Raw genomic sequence first — 21,525 nt, 5'->3', positions numbered from 1 at the left:
TCCTAAATAAATAAGACGTGTTCAAGTTTTGAAAAATCCTTTAAAAGACTAATGATATAATTAAAATCCAAATAAACACGGCGGATGGGAAGTTAATTTTAAAATTGAAAAAAAAAATACTAGTACCTCTCCATACACATACTTCGTCCCTGATGGACCCGTGATGGCCATCTTAACAGTTGCCCGTGAGTCAGTTCTATGTCTATTTCCTAATATAAATATTTTCCTAATATTTATACATTTTATAGGTGAATGAATATATGGTAAATATACTGGGCATATCTGACTCTACAGACCCAGAGTATTCCTATATGTACGGGATCAAGAATGAAATTCTACAGTTTAGGTATGTTTCATTTTATTTTTTAATTTTTTTTTTGGGGGGGGGGGCAATAATGTTATATAACTTTATTATTATTTCTTTATTTCTCAGTACCGTTATTTTTATGTTTCAACTTCTGTTTTAAGATCCATCATCAAAGAGAGTAAACTAATGGATTCTGATTCCACAAAGGGGCTGTGTGGAGAGAAGCTTGCTGCCGAATTTTGCAACGTCCATGAAATGTGCATGAAACATTTTAAAGACGATGCAGAGGAAGTTTCCAAAACACTCTCCCTCCAAAAGAGACTGAAGCTTAAGCCAATGATCATTTCCAAGAAACAAAATATTATTTCAGAAAATTTTACAAAAGAAGAATTAAAAACAAAAATTGAGGAACCTTCAATGGGGGATACAAAGAAAAAAGAATGGCAGAAGATTAAGAAGGGAAAAAAGAGGGTATCATAAACTTCCTTAAGGATTTACAGCAGGAATGACTGCGTGTAGTTAAAACTGATTTTTTATACCTTATGTATACATGTACAATGAAAAATGACAATTACCAACTGTCATCCACCTCAAAAATCCATAGAACAAAATACAAATTCAAAGCAAAGCAAACATGGAGCCCTAGAATGATAGAGATGGGATCGGGTGACTAGTATGGGTTACTCTAAAAATTACTATGACGAATGCTTTATGGAACTTTACCTTAGTGAACATTGTCTCCTTTCTTGCGCCGAACGTTTTGGTGATATTAACGGTCTTTTCTTTCCTTGTTGAATGATGTTTTCTTTTTTTGTTGTCAATGGCAACAAAACTGGTTTTACCAGATTTTGTTATTTTTTTTCTATAAAATATATGTTGGACTTATTTATGAAGCATATTACCTATTTATAAAAATATATAACAACATTAATTTCAGTATGTGTGTGTGATTTGGTTTTAATATTTTTTTTTATTTATGATATTGTTTCATAGAAAAGTAATATGCAAATTTTATGTAAATATTTCAAACATTATTGTTCAAAAATATATTACCATGGGTTTATAATCCATACTACTATATTAAAATAACAGACTCAAATTTTTTAGCTTTAATACCGATAAATCGGAAGAATACTGTCTTTTGTTTTATATATTCTAAACATCATTGATACTTGAATTTTACATGTACCAATTTGTTTTTATTTTTTCTCAATTAAGCTTCGCTAATTAATAATCAACGAAAATTCCTTAAAAAAAATTCCGGAAATGATTTGAAATTTTTGGATTTTACAATATTGCGCATGCGCATTACATTCACGCTAAATCACGGGAGGCTTTTATTTTATGTTTCCACAATATCACGTTTGTATGGATAAACTCAGAGACGATAAAACAAATGCGTATAAATTTTCATTGGAATTTTTTTCTGTTCATCGAAGAAAATACGGGAGATAACTCTAACACGGTGCACTTATTATAAAAAATCCCGAGAGTTTCGAATGTCGACATGTGTCAACGTGTGTAAAAACATTGTTGAAGAAATGTTTAATTCGGCAATTATAGAATTAAACTTTTCGAGGAAAGGTATTTACAGCTTCAAAATTATTTGTTATGAACAATTTGACCGTTATTTTCAATGCAACTTTAATATTTTTCTCCAAAATCATTTTGGGGCGATTCTGCAATTTTCTGCTACATTACAGGTATATGGGAGGCATTTTAACTGTGGTGAAGGTCTTTCCCAAGACACAGTTAGATTATTCCAACTCAGCAGAGTGTATTGAAATTAATAGCATTATTGTAGGCTTAAAGCTTGGTTATGCAAATATCAACGATATACGGTGTGTCGATGTATCTATTTCGAAAATGTCCGATATCATATGCTATGTCAACCTGTGCATGCACGGGTCAAAATCTAGTGCTTAAAACTAATACATGTCGTAATTTAAACATCTTATTACAAATAAGAAAATTACGAATAATTTTATGTACGACTTATCAAAAACTAAAAGTATTAAATTTTAACACTTTAAAGCTTCCATAGAAAATGTGCAATCTTGCATGATCTTTTGCGCATTGTGATTGGTCGAGACACGATTTTAAATGAAAGTGCATTGAATATGGCTGCCAAAGGACTGATTTTTCTAGTATGATAGTTGGATTTGAAGTTTTTTAGTGAGCAATACCATTTTTATGTTGATTTTACCTCGAAAATGTGCACCAAATGTGCCCCCATGATATTTCAATGCTGTATTTTATGAAAACGCAGCTGTAAATTTTTTTGCCATGCAGGTACAATGTATGCATAAAATAATTACCACATGTATTGATTCTTCGTTACAAGGAAAACACGTATACAAACGGAAGAAGTGTAAAACTTCCGCGTTTATGGAATATATTTTATTACTGTAGAGAGGGATAATCCCGTTTTATCGAGACTTTTACCATTTTGGGGTATTGTGCCCAACCTGTTTAATAGAAAAAGTTATAATGACATCCTTTAGTAAATGATTTATAACTTACAATAGCTTGAAGTATTTTCAGCTGATTAACCTTTAACAAATTGATATAAGTTTTTTTTTTCCAATTCACTATAAACCGTTAAAATTGTAAAGAATCACGCCTTCAACATGCTATAAACATGTTGGGAAAAGACAAGATAAGGATCGCAAACACAAGCTCTCACACTATACCATTTAAAAATGAAATATTATCATAAATCTCCATTATATGCCTATACTTTATACACATTACAGTAATTACATTGGTACGCATGCATCGATAAAGTATTGTGCTTTTAAGGATATTGACTATTTGACAACGTGATATTTTGTTAGCAGTCGTATCTCTTTCATTTCATTAAATGTACATTTACATCGAATATGATTTTAAACACAGACTACAAACATATTCAAAAACTAAATACAAAAGCAAAGACATAATAATATTGTTTTTCGGGGGTTTTTTTTTGGGGGGGGGGGGGGTGGGGGGGGTTGTATCAAAAAGCATATTATTTGAATAAATATCGCATAAAACTACACATAGTAAAATCATTAAGGTCAATACAAAAATTAAATCGTTCATTCACAATCGCAATAAAACGATTTCTAAAAATTACTAATACCCGGGATACACATGTATCTGGCTTTTGTAAATGGGTATTGTTATTGAAGTGAAATAAAGACTTATTTAAAAAAATACTTTGTTTATAATACAATCAAGTTAAGTTTTAGATTTTTCCTCTAAATTCATTTGTGTTCCGGGTAGATGAGAAATATGTACAACTTAGATTATAAATATTTTTGTGGGTATATATCTTAGTAATTAAATAATAATACAAATCGGTAAGTCAAACAAATGCGTAAATTATAAGGTGTGGTTAATGACTAAAAAACTAAAAAAAAAATGAAAAGAAAAATGTAAAGAATCACTCTTTTGTGTCATTAAACAACTCAACAATAAATATTTGATTTTGTGTTGATCGTTCTAGATAAATTACAGGAAGTATTTAAATGTTTTAATGGCTAATTAATAAACTACTTTAGATCTACTGATTTTAAAAAGCAGATTACAAAAGAAGATTGATGAAATGTGTGCATCTGTTTGAACAATTTCCCTATGGAACAGGACGTAAATGCTGAGTGGATACAACCACCAAAACAAAAATCGTTGTGATATTTAGTCCCGCTGAATTAAAAAATTTTTCCCTCTTTCATTGTTAATGGTTGCTTCTTTTTCTTTCTATTTGTATCACACTTGATTGTATATACAGATAGATGATTTGTCTGCTCATTTTGTGATAATCATAGTCAAAGCTATTCTCAAATAAACATTATTTGGCGTATTCGTTGAATAAACATGACGATAATTTAAAAACAAACTATTATACTTTCATTTATGTCGCTTTTCTAAGTGAAAATCAGGTTCAAACGACAAAAACTTAAATCGAAAAGCGAACAAAGTTTCAAAAGAAAACTATATGGGCTACATAAATGAATAGTTGATTTTCGATTGTTATTGGGTTTAATTCTTTTTTAAATATATATTTTGTCCTTTACTAGTATATGTCTGATCCGATTTTTAAATGTCACATCTTTGACTGCTTAAAAAAGCAGATGCAAACTTGCTTATTGCTCATAGAATATACTCATGTCTTGAATTTACAGAAATAGTATGCTATTTAGCCTTTGTATGAAGATAAGAATAACATTTTCGAAAAAATAACCCTAAAGAAATAAGTACATTCTAAATTAGCCTTTCCTGAGTTAAATGAATTTTCATGCACATAATTTTCATTTAGTAAGCAAAATTACAACATTGTTTTTTTTTCAATAACCTTCACATATTTATTTTGTATTACATTTTAGTTTATGCTGCATATTGACAAATACCATGGCATAAGTTTAATCACGTAACTGTCAGAGTTTGGTACGTTTTGTCCCCTTTAGATACACTGAGTTCTTGGTAATGAGAGCCGTCATCATTGGTATCACTCTGATTTTGAGGGCGTTTACTTCTTTTTTTCCTATATTAAAAATCAACATATCAAAATACCATAATAATTAAGTTGAAAAAGTTATTCAATATAAAGTACAATTTCTACAAAAAAAATGTCATTTTTTGCATTTAAAAAAGGCTGCATATAAGTGAAATAAAACATATTTTACCATAGCCTAATCAAAATGGCACTGATAACGAAAACGTTGATGGCAAGTGATATTGAGAAACCAACCATCCATGCCATGGAAGGTGGCACTGTCAGCTTTGGATCAACTTTCTGTAGATTAGCTGTGTCTTGAAAAAGAATTACAAACATGTAATTAAAGTTTTAATCGATAGCGACTAAACTGTTGCATGAATGTCATACCTTCATAACATTTTTTGTGATCCATACAACCATACAAACAACTTCCATTGAATCTGTCACATGTTCGGTTTACACAGAATTCACTGCATTGATATTGACAGTTCACTCCAAAAGACTGAAAACATTCTGAAATTAGATGTCATTGCATTTATAATCGTTTCTCAAATAAATATAATTCAATTTTTCTTCAAAAAATGTAAATGTCTATGGTGTTAGAAAAATGTCGTTGATATATATAAAACAAGTGAAAAGCTGTCAATGTGACAGCAAACCGGGTTTTCTTTTATGTGAACTGTATCCATAATCTATGTCAACCCATATCCAGTGAAATGGAGTACCCTATATGCAACATTTTGCCAAAAAATGACTAAGTTCAAAAGCGGGTATTTTTTTCATCAATAATCAGAGATCAAAATCCTAGCAATATGCACACCTCTAATATATGTACAATTGATCTGCAACAGAACAACTTCCTATCTTGAGAACTGTAGGAGGAGTTATCCGTACAATGAGGGTACCCTATATGCAATATTTTGCCCAAAAATGACTAAGTTCAAAAGCGGGTATTTTTTTCATAAATTATCAGAAATCAAAATTCTAGCAATATGCACACCTCTAATATATTTACAATTGATTTGCAAAAGAACAACTTTCTATCTTGAGGACTTTAGGAGGAGTTATCCGTACAATGAGGGTACCCTTTATGCAATATTTTGCCAAAAAATGACTAAGTTTAAAAGCTGGTATTTTTTCGATAAATTATCAGAAATCAAAATCCTAGCAATATGCACACCTCTGATATAAGTACAATTAATCTGCAAAAGAACAACTTCCTATCTTGAGAACTGTAGGAGATGTTATCCGTACAATGAGGGTACCCTATATGCAATATTTTGCCCAAAAATGACTAAGTTCAAAAGCGGGTATTTTTTTCATAAATTATCAGAAATCAAAATCCTAGCAATATGCACACCTCTAATATATGTACAATTGATCTGCAAAAGAACAACTTTCTATCTTGAGAACTGTAGGAGGAGTTATCCGTACAATGAGGGTACCCTTTATGCAATATTTTGCCAAAAAATGACTAAGTTTAAAAGCTGGTATTTTTTCGATAAATTATCAGAAATCAAAATCCTAGCAATATGCACACCTCTGATATATATACAATTTATCTGCAAAAGAACAACTTCCTATCTTGAGAACTATAGGAGATGTTATCCGTACAATGAGGGTACCCTATATGCAATATTTTGCCAAAAAATGACTAAGTTCAAAAGCTGGAATTTTTTTCGATAAATTATCAGAAATCAAAATCCTAGCAATATGCACACCTCTAATATAAGTACAATTAATTTGCAAAAGAACAACTTCCTATCTTGAAAACTGTAGGAGGAGTTATCCGTACAATGATGGTACCCTTTATGCAATATTTTGCCAAAAAATGACTAAGTTCAAAGGCTGGTATTTTTTAGATAAATAATCAGAAATCCAAAATCCTAGCAATATGCACACCTCTAATATAAGTACAATTAATTTGCAAAAGAACAACTTCCTATCTTGAAAACTGTAGGAGGAGTTATCCGTACAATGAGGGTACCCTATATGCAATATTTTGCCAAAAAATGACTAAGTTCAAAGGCTGGTATTTTTTAGATAAATAATCAGAAATCAAAATCCTAGCAATATGCAAACCTCTGATATATGTACAATTGATCTGCAAAAGAACAACTTCCTATCTTGAAAACTGTAGGAGGAGTTATCAGTACAATGAAGGTACTCTTTTGCCAGCCGCCCGCCCGCCATTTTCAGCATTTTGATAACCGGATATTTCCGTTGGAAAACCCGGTTAAAAACCTTACTTCCAATCAATCGCTTGAATGTGAAAATGTTTAAAAGCTATCAATTACTACGTAAATTATCTTTGTAGAACATTTACATTTCAAATAATATATAAAACATCAATGACTGTACATGTAGCCGGAAGAAAATTAACTGTGTCATTTAGTCAACTACATTTGTAGACCATTTTTTTTAGTTGTCACCCACATATGTTAAACCATTATATAATTAAATTAAAACGCGCCCTGTTTCGTCTTATTTGATTCAATCAAATTGCACCGACATAAAAACATACCAGATATATTTTTATTCTTAAAATCTAACCGGGACAAAAAATATACCGCCATAAAATTTGGGGAATTTGAAAAGAAAATCACCTTCATTACATCTGGGGCCCGTCCATCCTGCCTTACAAGTACACAGTCCGTCTGTGTGTCGACATGTCAGACAGGTAAAGGGACAAACATAAGAACAGTGTCTGCCGTAATAGCCGTCTCTGCAAACTGTAAGAGGAGGTTACCTAATTTTTTTTAACTTTATTACTTTTTTTTTAAATAAATGCAAAATGATTTGAAAATTCATAAAACATAGCAAATCATGTTCACATCTTACATATGTTACAGCGTACTCCAGTATACCCGTCCTGACAACCATTAGAACACTCTCCACTGACATGGTCACATGGTTCTTCTCTCATACAATGTCCACTACATATGCCTCTGCATTCCACTCCATAATATCCATGTGGACAAGCTAAAACAAAACCATATGTTATAAAGTGAGAGTTATTTAATGCAAAATATCATTGTTAAAATGAAATATTTATCAACGTCTAGCACACATAAACGTAAAAAGTCTTATCGACAAGAGTCTAAAACTGTTTTCTTGCAAAACGGTATCATCTGTATGCTCCAAAATATTAAGCTGGTTGAAGATAACGTGCCTTTGCTACAATAGCTATTAGTGTATCCTGCGTTGCAACCTCTGTCACAGTGACCAGTCTGTTTGTTACACGAGGAATCTCCCAAACAGTGACTACTACAGTTGTTGACACAGTCGTATCCATAAGTCCTATCAATGCACTCTATACAAATGTACATATTTAATGAAATGGTTAAAGACATCAGTAACATCTAACTATTAAATATATTCTCGTTAACCATGATATATGTATATTCCCATTTTGCTTGAATTGTGAAAATCATTCATATTTAAGTAAAACAAACTGAGCCCACGCATTTACCAAGTAAAAATATCTCAAGTTTTATTTATTTATTCATTTATTTTTTATTTATTTTTGGGGTTTTAAAATAAAACTTAAACCTGATAATATATTATCCACACCCATGATATTATGATTATTATGCTCGATTATAACAGTGAGGGACATATATGATTCTGACATTATGTGAAAATTATTCAATCAAAAGTACCAACATTGTTTAAAATAATACAAAAAGTTCCCTAATGCATTTAACATATAACATGTCTATATTAAAGCTTAAAATTTCAATAATGCTCAAGCACATTGTTCAATTAGTCAAATAATATGGTTTGCTTTAAAACTGGCAGTATTTAACAAAGACAAATTAAATTACTGCTTATATTCATTAACATATTATCCGTATTTATAACGTGTAAATTGTCGTTTTTAAACTAAAAGAAGCTTCTTCTCAGGAGTGAAAAGAATTAAAAATAAACAAGCCATAAAACATGTTGTGTTGCGCACTACAATGGTAACATGATAAACATGTAGAGCGGAAACTAATGAACAAATACTTTTTAGAGGTCACAGATATATTACAATAAATAGTTTAACCCCCCCCCCCCCCACCCCCAATACATTGAAATAACACTGGCATATCATTTTTATATTTTTAAAATAACCAATAGATTGTTACACTTGCATATTCAATATTAACACTAATATAAAATAAACAAAGATACATTTAAATCTAGTGTCTCCAAAACGTTATGATATTCTAGTGTAATTAAAATGTGTTGCCTTTGTCACAAAATAACCCTGTCCACCCAGCATCACATCCTCTGTCACACCGACCAGTCACGTGATTACAAGTCGTCCCATCTCTACAATGTCCTACACAATGGTGACTACAGTTTGCACCATACCATCCTTCTCTACATTCTTATTATAAATGAAAGTTATATAAGGCAGTTTAAATTTAAGTTATGTTATGATACAATTGAGAGCACGATAAAGAACCTTAAAAATCAACGAAAATCGTGGGTCAATTTAAAAAAAAAAATTAACATTGGAAATAAAATAAAATCAAACAAAGTAACTTTTCATGATAAAAACAGCCTTACTTATAAAGCACCTAGTTCCCATCCATCCAGGTTGACAACCATAACATGTCCCATTCTGTATATGACACACGTTGTGCTTACAGTTTGTGGGGCAAGGTGTGTCACACTTAACGCCATACACTCCAGATTTGTTACAACCTTTTTACCATTAGAAAATAACACTGATTGTAGTCAAATTTAAGATTATTTTTCTTTTCTATTCATACGGTTAAGTATTTTTGGTTTCCTTTGCCTTCCTCTTTTGATATAAATTTAAATTATTTAACGGGAAGTTGACCACTTTTTAAAAAACAATGGTATCAGTTTTATCAATGTCTTCTTTCATTTGGAATGGTTACTGACACAAATGCGGGAAGATAAAAATTACTGTAACAAATGACATACTCGAACAATACTTTAGTATAATCTTACCATGTACAATGACTTCACACAGCTCTGTGAAAACAAAGCCAATTTCATAGCCTTCTGGGTAGACATTTCCATCCAGTCGTTCATTGTAAAAGATGACATAGCGTCCGTACTCTGTACACAAGGATGTAAAATTCAGGGGCGGTAACTGAGGTCCGTCCTTGTAACACAGAATGGAATCCTTTATTTCACCGTTGTTTGATACATACAGGGAAAATCCGGCGAATCGACCCCGCTGTCGCTTTTCTAGAAATACAATTTAGTTTAACACTAAATAGAAAATTACAAAACTTTACTTTATTGAAAGTAAATTATATATTTCATTAGTTTTATAACCATGACCAATGTAAGAATTTTTTGAGTTTTAGTCTACAAAAGTATATAATGTTAAAGATTTAGATAATTTTTTTTATCTCTAACGGATTGTTGGAGTGAACTATCTTGTTTTAGTTGTAAACTTGTAATGTTTCAATAATTAATTTTTTGAGAAGATAGTCAAAACAGTGCAACACTAACAATTTTTTATATAAATTATTGGAACTTCCCAAAGCGTTCCCTGTGTATCCACCCATGTACAGTTCTTAAAAAATGACCAAAAGGGAAAAGTAACCCATATTTTATTATCATCTTTTCATCAAAATAATGTATGCCCAGTTTCTAATTTAAAAATTCCTTTGTGTTAGACCAAGCGATGAGCGTTCATTAGATGTACATGGCGATACATATCCGCCTATCAGATTTCAGTTCAACGCAATCACACATTTTCCGCTAACAAACTGCATTTTTAAAAGAATTTATGGTGAAACGAGTCACACCCTAAAGTAGGTATTGCATGACAAATTCATTAACTAAGGCTATGGCAATCAAGCGCAGTCCCGAATTATATCTCAACAAATAATTTAAGTTTGATTGTAACGCCTCATTTGATTGGCTAAACAAATTCATATATATCGTATAACATAACTTGCCTACGTCACAATAAGACGTGCGTGTGAAACGTATTAATCCGCTTGGCGTTACGTTTAAATTTTGTAAAAAATTTACATATTTTAACTCAGTAATGGGCCTTATTGTCGAATTTAAATAGTAAAAAATTAAATTATAAGGAATAAATTTAATTTCTACCTATGTTATACGAGTATAACATAACTTGGAACAGTTTACGCTTTTTCGAAGCGGTTTATAAAGCGTAAACTGCCCCAAGTTATGTTATATCGTATAACATAGGTAGAAATTAAATCATTCCTTAAATATATTGTAAGCGTTATTTTTCTAGTTATTTATTAATTCCTTAGAGCATTTTTTCAAAATCGTGAGAACTCCAATTATTTACCAGGCTCGTAGATAGCCAGCTTCGAATTTGACTACAAACGTACGTTTGAATAATGTATGCTTTCATGTAACTTGGATTGGCCATCGGGAAATTAGAAAGGAAGAGGTTATCACGTGTACTGAGAAAAAAAATAGCGAAATATCCATCTTCCGCATGCTAGATTATTGTATAATTTGTATTGTATAATTAATTCGCAATAATTCAAAGACTCTGCAATGTATCAATCAGTTATATTGCGTCATATGTGTATATATGTTGTGAAAATTAAACACTCAATTAAAAAAAAAACCCTCAAAAAGTTATTTACCGTAACTGTCGTAGGTTTTAAACAGGATGTCAATGCTATAAATGTTGTGAATTCCACCAAGATCCACCTTCCACCACATCTTCTTGTAATGAGAATGGCGTCCTATTAAGTCAGTCCTCATACACGTTGATGAATTTCTATCGACGGCATTACGTGCGAAATATAACGTATTAGAACTAGGGTATATCGGTGATTGGGTAGCGAGTTTATTATAAGATAAATCATCTGTAATATAATGTATATACAGAAACAGTTGAAAATTGTCACCTATTACATTGAATATATTAACTTTTAAAACAAAAAGTTTAGATTCCCCAAAATCGATAACAAAATTTACGTACGTAATAAAGTTTTGATGGTACATAAACGTATTTGTCTACCCACATTGATAAAGGAATCTATTATCTACTCCAATATGCGAACTTGGTGGTGTAATATAACAAAACAGAATCACACAAACAAATTGTGAATACTATGATACTGAACATATGCTGCTGCCGGAGGGAAATAGCTAATCATGTTTAAAAGCAAGATTATTCATGAAAAGATTTATAGGAAACACAGTGACATTACGGTTTACAGATAAATTAATATAAAATATTAATTCCCTTACACTATCCACGCCTATATGTCACATGTATGTTTAGAACATTTAATCCAACAGACATACCTATAATAGATGAAGAGTTCACTAATAAACGTCCATTTTTCTAATTGTTTTAATAAACAACTACAGATTGTAAACATTTTAGATTAATTTGAATTTGACAACATATATATATATATATATATATATATATATATATATATATATATATATATATATATATATATATATATATATAAGTTTCTTTTTGGTAAGGTTTGTATTAATAGAAATACTCTGAAATACATAAGAATTTGTAATTGTTTACAAATATAAAGTTACATACCATATGCGAGTATTACAGGTAACCCTGCCAGATATATAAGTAGGCAAGTGTTGTAGTCCATAGTCAAAAAATCAATAAAACAAGGTTAGGTTACTATATGCATAATGTAGAAGGAAGATATAAATGTATTTTTATACATAAATATGGAGGACCAAACATTAACACATGCACGATATCTTTTAAGTTTACTTAAAACACTATTTAAAAAGCTCATGAACGCATTGTCCTTCATAAACGAATGTCCATTTATAGCAAATTAGTGAATAAATTCATATTTCACTATCACAATCAGTACATCTTTAATTGTAGAATGTGTGTCTGATTAAAAATTTGTTTCAAAGAGCTTCCTTTTAAGAAAAAAACTGTTAATGTCAGTTAATGTTTAAAGAAGTGAGATTGAGAGTAAAACTCCAACATGAAAAGAAAACGTGTTAGAAGGTTAAAGGAAATGCATAAAACGGTTTGTGGTTTGTTTATTTAATGATAAGGTTTGTTTTGTATATTTAAAGTGGTAATCAGGGTTTTAACAAATAACATCAATTACAATGTGTTATGATTATAATTTTAATATATCTATAATTATAGTACTGTTCAACAAGATGCCCTCTCTCTCTCTCTGTGAATTTTCAAAGTTGCCTTTTGGCAACCCTTCAGATATAGCTCGGTTAATTGAATAGTAAATGAAAGGTCTAGAAAGAGGTGTGCCGTTCACTCACCTTTATTTTACCTTTTAGTCAAACTTCAGTTTAACAGATGACAGCCCTTAATGGTACAGTAAAACTCATTTATTATGAACACAGATTTTAAAGTCCCTGGTAGATTTCTGAACAAATCTTTGAAAATTTTACGGTTATAACAAATTCGGATATAACTAATTAACGGATATAGCGAACCGATTTTTTGTCCCGTAGAGGTGAATAGTAACGAAATTTCACACTTAAATAACGAATTTCTTTACAGATTAAAAAGAAAATATACTTGCATTCAACATAATAGTTTGAATAAATTTATTTTCATTTAAATTCTTTCAATTCAAAATCTGATCTTTAAAGGTATGAAAGTAATGTATTTTTTTAAGCCTCAGTTAACAAACATTTTAGTCTGGTGAAAGAAAAAAAATGTATATACATGTAATGAATTCGCTATAGTTATTAATACGAATTAGTTATACGGATATAACGAATTACGGATATAACGAAGTTAATGCATTGGTCCCTATGAATTCGCTATAACTGTTTTACTGCACAGTAAGTAAATGGTTAAAACCTTTATGATATTTGCAGTTAAAATCATTACTTAAAATCATTTTACATCTATTGATTTTACGAAACATGAAGACAAAAGCACTTGTATGAAAGCATAAATATCTGTGGGTATAATTTCTTTGTGTAATAGGAAGTTTTATGTTTAGTAGATAAAATTAACAAAACGAAATCAACCTGACAATTACTAGCAATGCTAAAGATTAAATATCATTTTATTTCCCCTTTCTTTGATAAGATCTGTTTTCATTTGTGTCTAAAAACAAAAATATTAATAGGTTGTTGATTTGTATTTGTACAATTGTTTCCGTATGGAAACCCCCTCACATTTCAAATGGTCTGTTTGCAGGACAAGGTAAAGGGCAAACTAGTGGATATCGGATCAATTATCTTTTATTACTACTTTATTTATAAATGGTATGCGGTTTATTTTATTTTGGTTCCTAACGCAAGAAATCTAATTAGTCAATGACTTTGTTTCATCTGTTGAGTTTAAATTAACACAACAGGAACATTCATCAAAACAAGAGATATTTGTAAAACAAATATGCTCCCCCCCCCCCGCTCCCTTGGAAACATCTGCGAAGAAAATGAACGGACACTACAAATAATTAAGATTTTTCTAAGCCCAAGGCACATAACTCTGTCACAAAATGTCCAAAAATGTTCGAACATAACCAACATTGTACTTGACCTAGACTTTTTCATGATAAACCTGTATACCAAATTTCATTTCAATATGAGTATCCTCTGCGAAGAAATTGAACGGAAACTGTTGGCACCGACCGACACACAGCAGCAAAGCAATATGCTCTCCCTTCTTCGGAAGGGGCATGAAAATGGCTAATAAAACCATTTATTGGTGTAGAAACAAGTGCAGTGTTTTAATGTATTATTATCAGACTCTTTTTGGAAACCAGGGTGAGAGCACTGGTCCCATCAATGTAGGGTCTGCTTGTGGTGGTGTATAGATAGACACGAACGACAGATAATGCAAACCAGAATGAGCCAAAAAGACTACTGAAATAAGTCATCAACACGTGATAGCAACACCGGATAGGACTAAGGTCCACTAAGACTAAATAAGATCACGATACTCAACAAATACATGTACTACTATATGGTCACATGTTGTCTTTTAAAAGGTTATTTTACATTGGCGCTTGGTCAGAGTGGACCAGTTGAAATATTAAAAGCACCGAAGCAAATACGTCTGTCATTCAGGTTAGTATAGATTTTTTGGGGTGCTTGAGATCCACGTGTAGGAGTTGGCAATGTAAGCATTGGGTTTTTTTTCAATGGTATAATTATTGCTAAAATCAGCCACAACGGCACACACAGTTTCTGACATCCGACTTCATGCAAGATAATGCAATCCAATGGACGGAATGATTTATCCATTGCATAAATAGGGCCGTGATTCAGCGTGTTTGGTTGTCATATGCCTTTTAACATTACACCTAAGCATATGGTATGTTATGACATTACTTTTTATACTTGAGTCCTTCTTTAAGAGCAGTACTTCGTACTTTGCGGTGCCAGCAATTTCCTTTTACATATATGTGAGCAGATGTGGTAAGTTACTGAAAATATGAATTATAAGCACTGTAAAAGCTTCATTTAAGTAAATGTCTTTTTAATCAAATTCCATTTTGTGGAAACACGCATTTTTTATTTCATCAAATATCATTTTTAATTTTTCATATTTAATGAACTGATCATTTCACTCCTAAAGCTTTATGAAAGAAAGTAAAAATACATGTGTGTATATTTGATCATATATTGATCAAAAGATCGAATATTTTTAAATACGGGGCGACTGGCACCTTCCTTTTATTTTTGCTAGCGTTAATTTTGCTAAAACTAATAGGGGTTGAATAAGCCCCTTCGGAATGCGCATGCCTGCAGGATTAAAACAATCAACACTACGACATACATGTAAAACGTAATTATTAAATTAATATCGAATTTGAAGGCCAAGTAATATTCGGGGGAAATTGGAGTTGTTTGACACAGAGGAATTACGACGCAAGTTACAACAAATATAATGAAGGTGGCCATTCCCTCCAGAGTTTGTAAGCTGTACATTTGATTATGCATAAAATGACAACTTATATTTCTAGACAAGAAAGCGGTTGTTCCAAAACGAGATATGACCAACTAAATGTTGCAGGTCTTAAAACTGAAAATAACTACATAAAACAAAAGTGTATTTTCTGATGTTTAATAAAGAATCAAAGATTTTAACTATTCACAATGATCTATTCTAAGTTGATAAAACCATATTAAAATGAAAATAAATCAATGTTGAAAATAATAAAATGCACCTGAATTTTTTTCAAAGTGTGTGTGTGTTGGAATGTATGGCAACACATCTGTTACTGTTATCACACAAAATATTGTTAATTAACATTAACATATTAAACACTTAAATGTACACAAAAACCTTGGAAAAAATATCACTATTTCATAACATTATAAAATCCAAATAGCTGTATAATACAAATTATGCATGATTTATTTTACGAATAGTGTTGTTTTTACATTCTCAAGAAGTTCGACAATTATGAAAATGTGTTTAATTTCAAAGATGTATAAAATATGTTTTCTAGTTCGTGTATGTGTTTTTTAAAGTTTTAAAGACAAGCATTGTTTATTTTAACAAAGGTCTAGCACATCGAATGGCTTTTAGAAATATGAAACACTCAAATACACACAATTGTAACAAGAGGCCCATGGGGCCACATCGCTCACCTGAGCAACAATGGGCGTTCAAAAGATATTGTGCCATATGGCCCTCGGTAGAATAAAAAAAAATATTGTAAAGTATTCGAATTTTACACTTATTTTTGCATACACGTAATCTTTGACATTGTACCTTCATGAAATACTGTTTTTACACAGAATAAGAATATTTGGTAGCGGTACACTGTTATATAACTTCTAATTCCCTGTATTTTCGTTCTGCCCCCTCCCCCACTTAATAAAGCGATCAAAATATATGAGAGCATATATGTACATTTTCTTCCTCAACTACTTACTAGTTAATGTATTTTTTAAAAAATATAATAGTTATTGTATTTTATCAAAAAAATCCTACATGTATATATGTGAAGAAGAAAATTGCACCTCAATGCGCTCAATTTCTCAAATTAAAATATTCAACAATTTATTTGTCTTCTCCAATAAAATTAAATGACTGTTGTTCACTTCGCGTAAACTCGTAACTTTTATAACTTTACTTACACTTGATTGATGAATACACTGGAATGAAAAATGTTGTTACGTGACATGTTAAAAGAGCTATAAAAATCAATGTTACCGTATTGACAGGCACATCACTCTAATTTACTATGGCCAACCCATTTTTTTCATTTTTATTCAAAAATAACAAATGGTTACAAACCAGGATAATTTTCCACTGTAATATTTTTTTTAGGAATCTAAGGAATAGCGATAATTCTTTTATCCCCGCAACAGAAATGTGTCAGAACTATGGAAACTGTTTTCACGATGTCGTTTTTATTTACTCACATTTCACATTATTCATTGTATAAAGAGGGGGCCCCAGAGAGTAGTTATATAAAGCATATCATTCTTTAATTTTTTGTGTACAAGTATTTAACACATTCTAATTCATATAGAATTTCTAATGATCAACCAAAATTTCAGCGTCAATCGTACAATTATAAGCAAGATGAGCTCAAATTTTGCTAGCATAGGTTTGAGTCATATGTTGTTCACATGAGTTTATTACATTCAGCTTAAGATTTTTAACTTGGTATTTCCTATTCGGCATTTGAAATGGAAAAAAAAAATGAATAGCCTCAGATCTGTGTACAAACATAGAATTGTGAGCAAATCTCTGTATCTTGCTTATAATTTGAAGCTTAACACTCAAATATGGTAAGTAAATAGAAATTGTAAACAATTAAACGCAAGAAAAATGCACTATAACAAATAAAGAACACAATTTATTTTTCAAAATGAATCATATACATGTATATACCTACATATTTCCGTCAGCGATATTAAACTCTATTTAAACTGAATAAACTCGAGAAAATGTCGAGCATCTCAACAAAACATATTGCATTATTCTACCATTACGCAAAAGATGATACCGAATTACCGATAGCCTGAATGAATTGCATTTTAGTTCTTTCTTAATACATCAGATGTTGTTTAACTTGCGCAGGTAAACAGTAAACTGTTTGATTTACCGAAGTCTGTTTGATTTGATACGTAAAAATCAGGAAATACAAGCGACAGTTCCCAGGTTAACGCAAAGGATAAATGAAAACGAAACGAAAATCACAACAAGCTAACACCACCGTCATATGTGAAAACTGTCAACGCATTGAAATATTTAGCCTCAAGTTACACAAAATCGGCACCAATATGTTTTGCATGTTTCAAAGATTCCCTTCGTACATGAACTGTTGCACAACAAACAAATTCATCATTGTCATATCGACCCGTTTTTCATATAGTGTCATGGCTGCTTTAAACAAAGAACCTCGTTTTAGAATTATGGAATACGAGTCATGGTAAAATGGGTAAGCAATTTTAAGCAAACGGGCCGGGGCAAAATAAAAGCCGGGTCAGATCGGCAATCGTCAATTCCAATTACGCATTATTTTGCAGCAATATTTATAGCGAATACAAATATACTGGTCAGTAAATATCTTGATATTTTAATGAGATTGGCAGATTACTAACTGTCGATCTTTCGTTTTGCCCTGGCCCGGTCATGCCTACCCATTATACCACGACTCATGGATGATATAAATTGCTTGAAACACGCCTTTCCTTTATTATTATTTTCGTCATAACTCAGAATTGAAACAGAGTTAGCCCATAATATTTGCAATTTATATTTTCCTTCCCATAAGGATTATTCATGCAAAATTACCTTGAATTTGCCTCAGTAGTTCTTGAGAAGATTTTTTAAATGCACCCCCTATTTTTCTTTTTACAGATTTGAGGTTTTCTCCGTTTTCTATGAAACATGTTCTTTCATTTCTGCAATTAATATTCATTTTTCCATAAGAATGCTTTGAGCCAAATTTGGTTGAATTTGGTTAAGTGGTTTTAGAAAAGAAGTTCAAAATGTGAAAAGTTTACAGACGGACAGACATACGGATGGACGACGGACAAAATGTGATCAGAATAGCTCACTTGAGCTTTCAGCTCAGGTGAGCTAAAAACTGAAAGAAGTCTCATGAGCACACATTAGTAACCTGAGCAACAGTAGTCAAAATCAAATAAACTTTATGGACTAAGATACGGAATATGTGAATTAAGTAGTTGAATATATATCTTGTAATAAATTTATTACTATGTGAAAACAAGAGGTCAATTGGCCTTAACGGTCACCTGAGTAGCATATAACCCATACACAAACTTGTCGAGGAGTCTCATATATGCATCTAATCAATAAGGTTTCATACTGGAGTAGAAAAATTATAAATTTAGATGGTAATGATGACCACCTCCCTGCCTGAAATATTTCAAAAAGAACTGTGAAACCTATAATGTTTGCGAAAAACTAAAAGATCTGGTCTACAAAATCATGAATTCAGTTTTCCTCTCAGGTGTGTTGGAGTAAACAAGATCATTTTTAACATTATAAGCATGCACACTTATACATCCAATTTGGCCCTGCCCTAGAGTCATTACCCATCCTTCAGAGGACATGAAAATTAAAATTTCAGTTGAGGACTTCCTGGTAAACATAATTATTAGTCAGTTTTTTATACAGATGTGTGAGAATAGAGAAGACAATTTTTACAAATTTTATGCATTAACACTATATTGCCCCCCCCCCCCTCTCATGTCCTGAACCCCTGACCCAGTGGCAATAAATTTCACAATTTAGGTAGAGGAGTTAGTGGACATCATAACCATCTATTCAGTTTTTTGCCCATATGTGTGGAAGTAGAGAAGAAGATTTTTTAAAGATTTCATACATTTTTAGGTCACCTGAGTCACTCAGATGACCTATTGCAATTGGTCTTCGTCAGTCGTGCGTTAACAATTTTACATTTTTAACTTCTTCTTTAAAACTACCAGGCCAATCGTTACCATTTTTGGTGTGAAGCATCTCTATGGTAAGAAGAATTTAAATTGTGAAATTTATGGCTCTACAACCCCTGGGGAACCACGGGCGGGGCCAAATATGCAAACAGCCAAATTTTCAAAAATATTTTTCTCTACTCCCACGCATGTGAGGAAAAAATTGAATGCCTGGTTATGATGTCCATGATACACTCTACCAAAATTGGGTCAGGAGTTCAGGCTATAGGGTGGGGTCGATATGGCCATATTGTAAAAATGTATTAAATCTTAGAAAATCGTCTTCTCTACTTCCATATATATTTCTTAACAAGAGGCCAATTGGCCTTAACGGTCACCTGAGTAGCATATATCCCATACACAAACTTGTCATGGAGTCTCATATACGCATCAAATTAATTAGGTTTCATACTGGAGTAGAAAAATTATAAATTTGTAATGACGACCACATTTCAAAAAGAACTGTAAAACCTATTATTTTGGTGAACTAAAAGATCTGGTCTACAAAATCATGAATTCAGTTTTCCTTTCAGGTGTGTGGGAGTTTTAACGTTATATGCAAACCCATCCTTGAGGGGACATGAAAATTAAAATTTCAGTAGAGGACTTCCTGGTAAACATAATTATTAGTCAGTTTTTTTTATACAGATGTGTGAGAATAGAGAAGAAAATTTTTAAACATTATATGCATTAACACTATATTGCGATATTGCGCCCCCCCCCCCCCCCCCTCTTCATGTTCTGAACCCCTGACCCAGGGACCATGAATTTCACAATTTAGGTAAAGGAGATTGTGGATATCATAACCATGTATTTATTTTTTTGCCCACATGTGTGGGAGTAGAGAAGAAGATTTTTTAAGATTTAAAACATTTTTGCTATATGGCCATATTGGCCCAACCCTAGAGCCTGAACACCTAACAAAGGGGCATGAATTTCACAATTTTAGTAGAGGCCCTCATGGACATCATAACCATGTATTCAGTTTTTTGCTCACATGTGTGGGAGTAGAGAAGAAGATTTTTTAAGATTTAAAAAAGTTTTACTATATGGCCATATTGGCCCCACCCTAGAGCCTGAACACCTAATAAAGTGGTCATGAATTTCACAATTTTGGTAGAGGGCCTCATGGACATCATAACAATGCATTTAATTTTTAACAAATATATATGGGAGTAGAGAAGAAGATTTTCTAAGATTTAATACATTTTTACGATTTGGCCATATTGGCCCCACCCTAGAGCCTGAACCCCTGACCCAGGGGTCATGAATTTCACAATTTTGGTAGAGGGCTTCATGGACATCATAATCATGCATTTAGTTTTTAACAAATATATATGGGGGTAGAGAAGAAGATTTTCTAAGATTTAATACATTTTTACAATTTGGCCATATTGGCCCCACCCTAGAGCCTGAACCCCTGACCATGGGGTCATGAATTTCACAATTTAGGTTGAGGGCTTCATGGACATCATTATCATGCATTTAGTTTTTGACAAATATATATGATAGTAGAGAAGAAGATTTTCTAAGATTTAATACATTTTTACGATTTGGCCATATTGGCCCCACCCTAGAGCCTGAACCCCTGACCCAGGGGTCATAAATTTCACAATTTAGGTTAAGGGCTTCATGGACATCATAATCATGCATTTAGTTTTTGACCAATGTATATGGTAGTAGAGAAGAAGATTTTCTAAGATTTAATACATTTTTACTATATGGCCACATTGGCCCCACCCTAGAGTCAGAACCCCTGACCCAGGGGCCATAAATTTCACAATTTTGGTAGAGGGCTTCATGGACAACATAACCATGCATTTAGTTTTTTCCTCACATGCGTGGGAGTAGAGAAGAAGAT

The 21,525-nt window shown here is 31.9% G+C and overlaps 2 protein-coding genes across 3 annotated transcripts; one reads left to right on the top strand and one right to left on the bottom strand.

The window, feature by feature from the left end:
* The first annotated feature begins 46 nt into the window (after positions 1-46).
* On the top strand, positions 47-1,192 carry LOC128171930 (uncharacterized). The gene is made up of 2 exons (XM_052837714.1): positions 47-346; positions 469-1,192. Exons 1-2 carry the CDS (start codon positions 261-263, stop codon positions 785-787), a joined length of 405 nt encoding a protein of 134 aa, XP_052693674.1. The 5' UTR covers positions 47-260; the 3' UTR covers positions 788-1,192.
* A 3,431-nt stretch (positions 1,193-4,623) lies between these two features.
* LOC128171919 (multiple epidermal growth factor-like domains protein 10) lies at positions 4,624-12,385 on the bottom strand. Of its 2 annotated transcripts, XM_052837698.1 has the most exons (11): positions 12,325-12,385; positions 11,393-11,617; positions 9,756-9,998; positions 9,345-9,482; positions 9,022-9,162; positions 7,960-8,100; positions 7,629-7,769; positions 7,394-7,519; positions 5,175-5,300; positions 4,975-5,101; positions 4,626-4,832 (listed from the first exon to the last, which is right to left on the bottom strand). In XM_052837698.1, exons 1-11 carry the CDS (start codon positions 12,383-12,385, stop codon positions 4,715-4,717), a joined length of 1,587 nt encoding a protein of 528 aa, XP_052693658.1. In that variant the 3' UTR covers positions 4,626-4,714. The 2 variants fall into 2 exon arrangements, with proteins under 2 accessions (XP_052693659.1, XP_052693658.1); XM_052837699.1 differs by lacking the exon at positions 9,022-9,162 and having other exon boundaries at positions 4,624-4,832.
* Positions 12,386-21,525: the final 9,140 nt, after the last annotated feature.

Source organism: Crassostrea angulata, chromosome 2 (genome assembly GCF_025612915.1).
Source record: "Crassostrea angulata isolate pt1a10 chromosome 2, ASM2561291v2, whole genome shotgun sequence".
In the NCBI taxonomy this organism is placed as follows: Eukaryota; Metazoa; Mollusca; class Bivalvia; order Ostreida; family Ostreidae; genus Magallana; species Magallana angulata.
The sequence above is the reverse complement of the archived record's forward strand: the minus strand, read 5'-3'. Positions and strand labels throughout refer to the sequence as shown.

Excerpts from the sequence above, each read along its gene's own strand:
- LOC128171919 (XM_052837698.1), bottom strand. The coding sequence starts at position 12,385 with ATGGACTACAACACTTGCCTACTTATATATCTGGCAGGGTTACCTGTA. Across the intron at positions 8,101-9,021 it reads AGGGTTATTTTGTGACAAAG|AGTGCATTGATAGGACTTAT; the intron begins GCAACACATTTT and ends ACATTTGTATAG. Across the intron at positions 4,833-4,974 it reads GCCATTTTGATTAGGCTATG|GAAAAAAAGAAGTAAACGCC; the intron begins GTAAAATATGTT and ends TTTTTAATATAG.
- LOC128171930 (XM_052837714.1), top strand. The coding sequence starts at position 261 with ATGGTAAATATACTGGGCATATCTGACTCTACAGACCCAGAGTATTCC. Across the intron at positions 347-468 it reads AATGAAATTCTACAGTTTAG|ATCCATCATCAAAGAGAGTA; the intron begins GTATGTTTCATT and ends TTCTGTTTTAAG.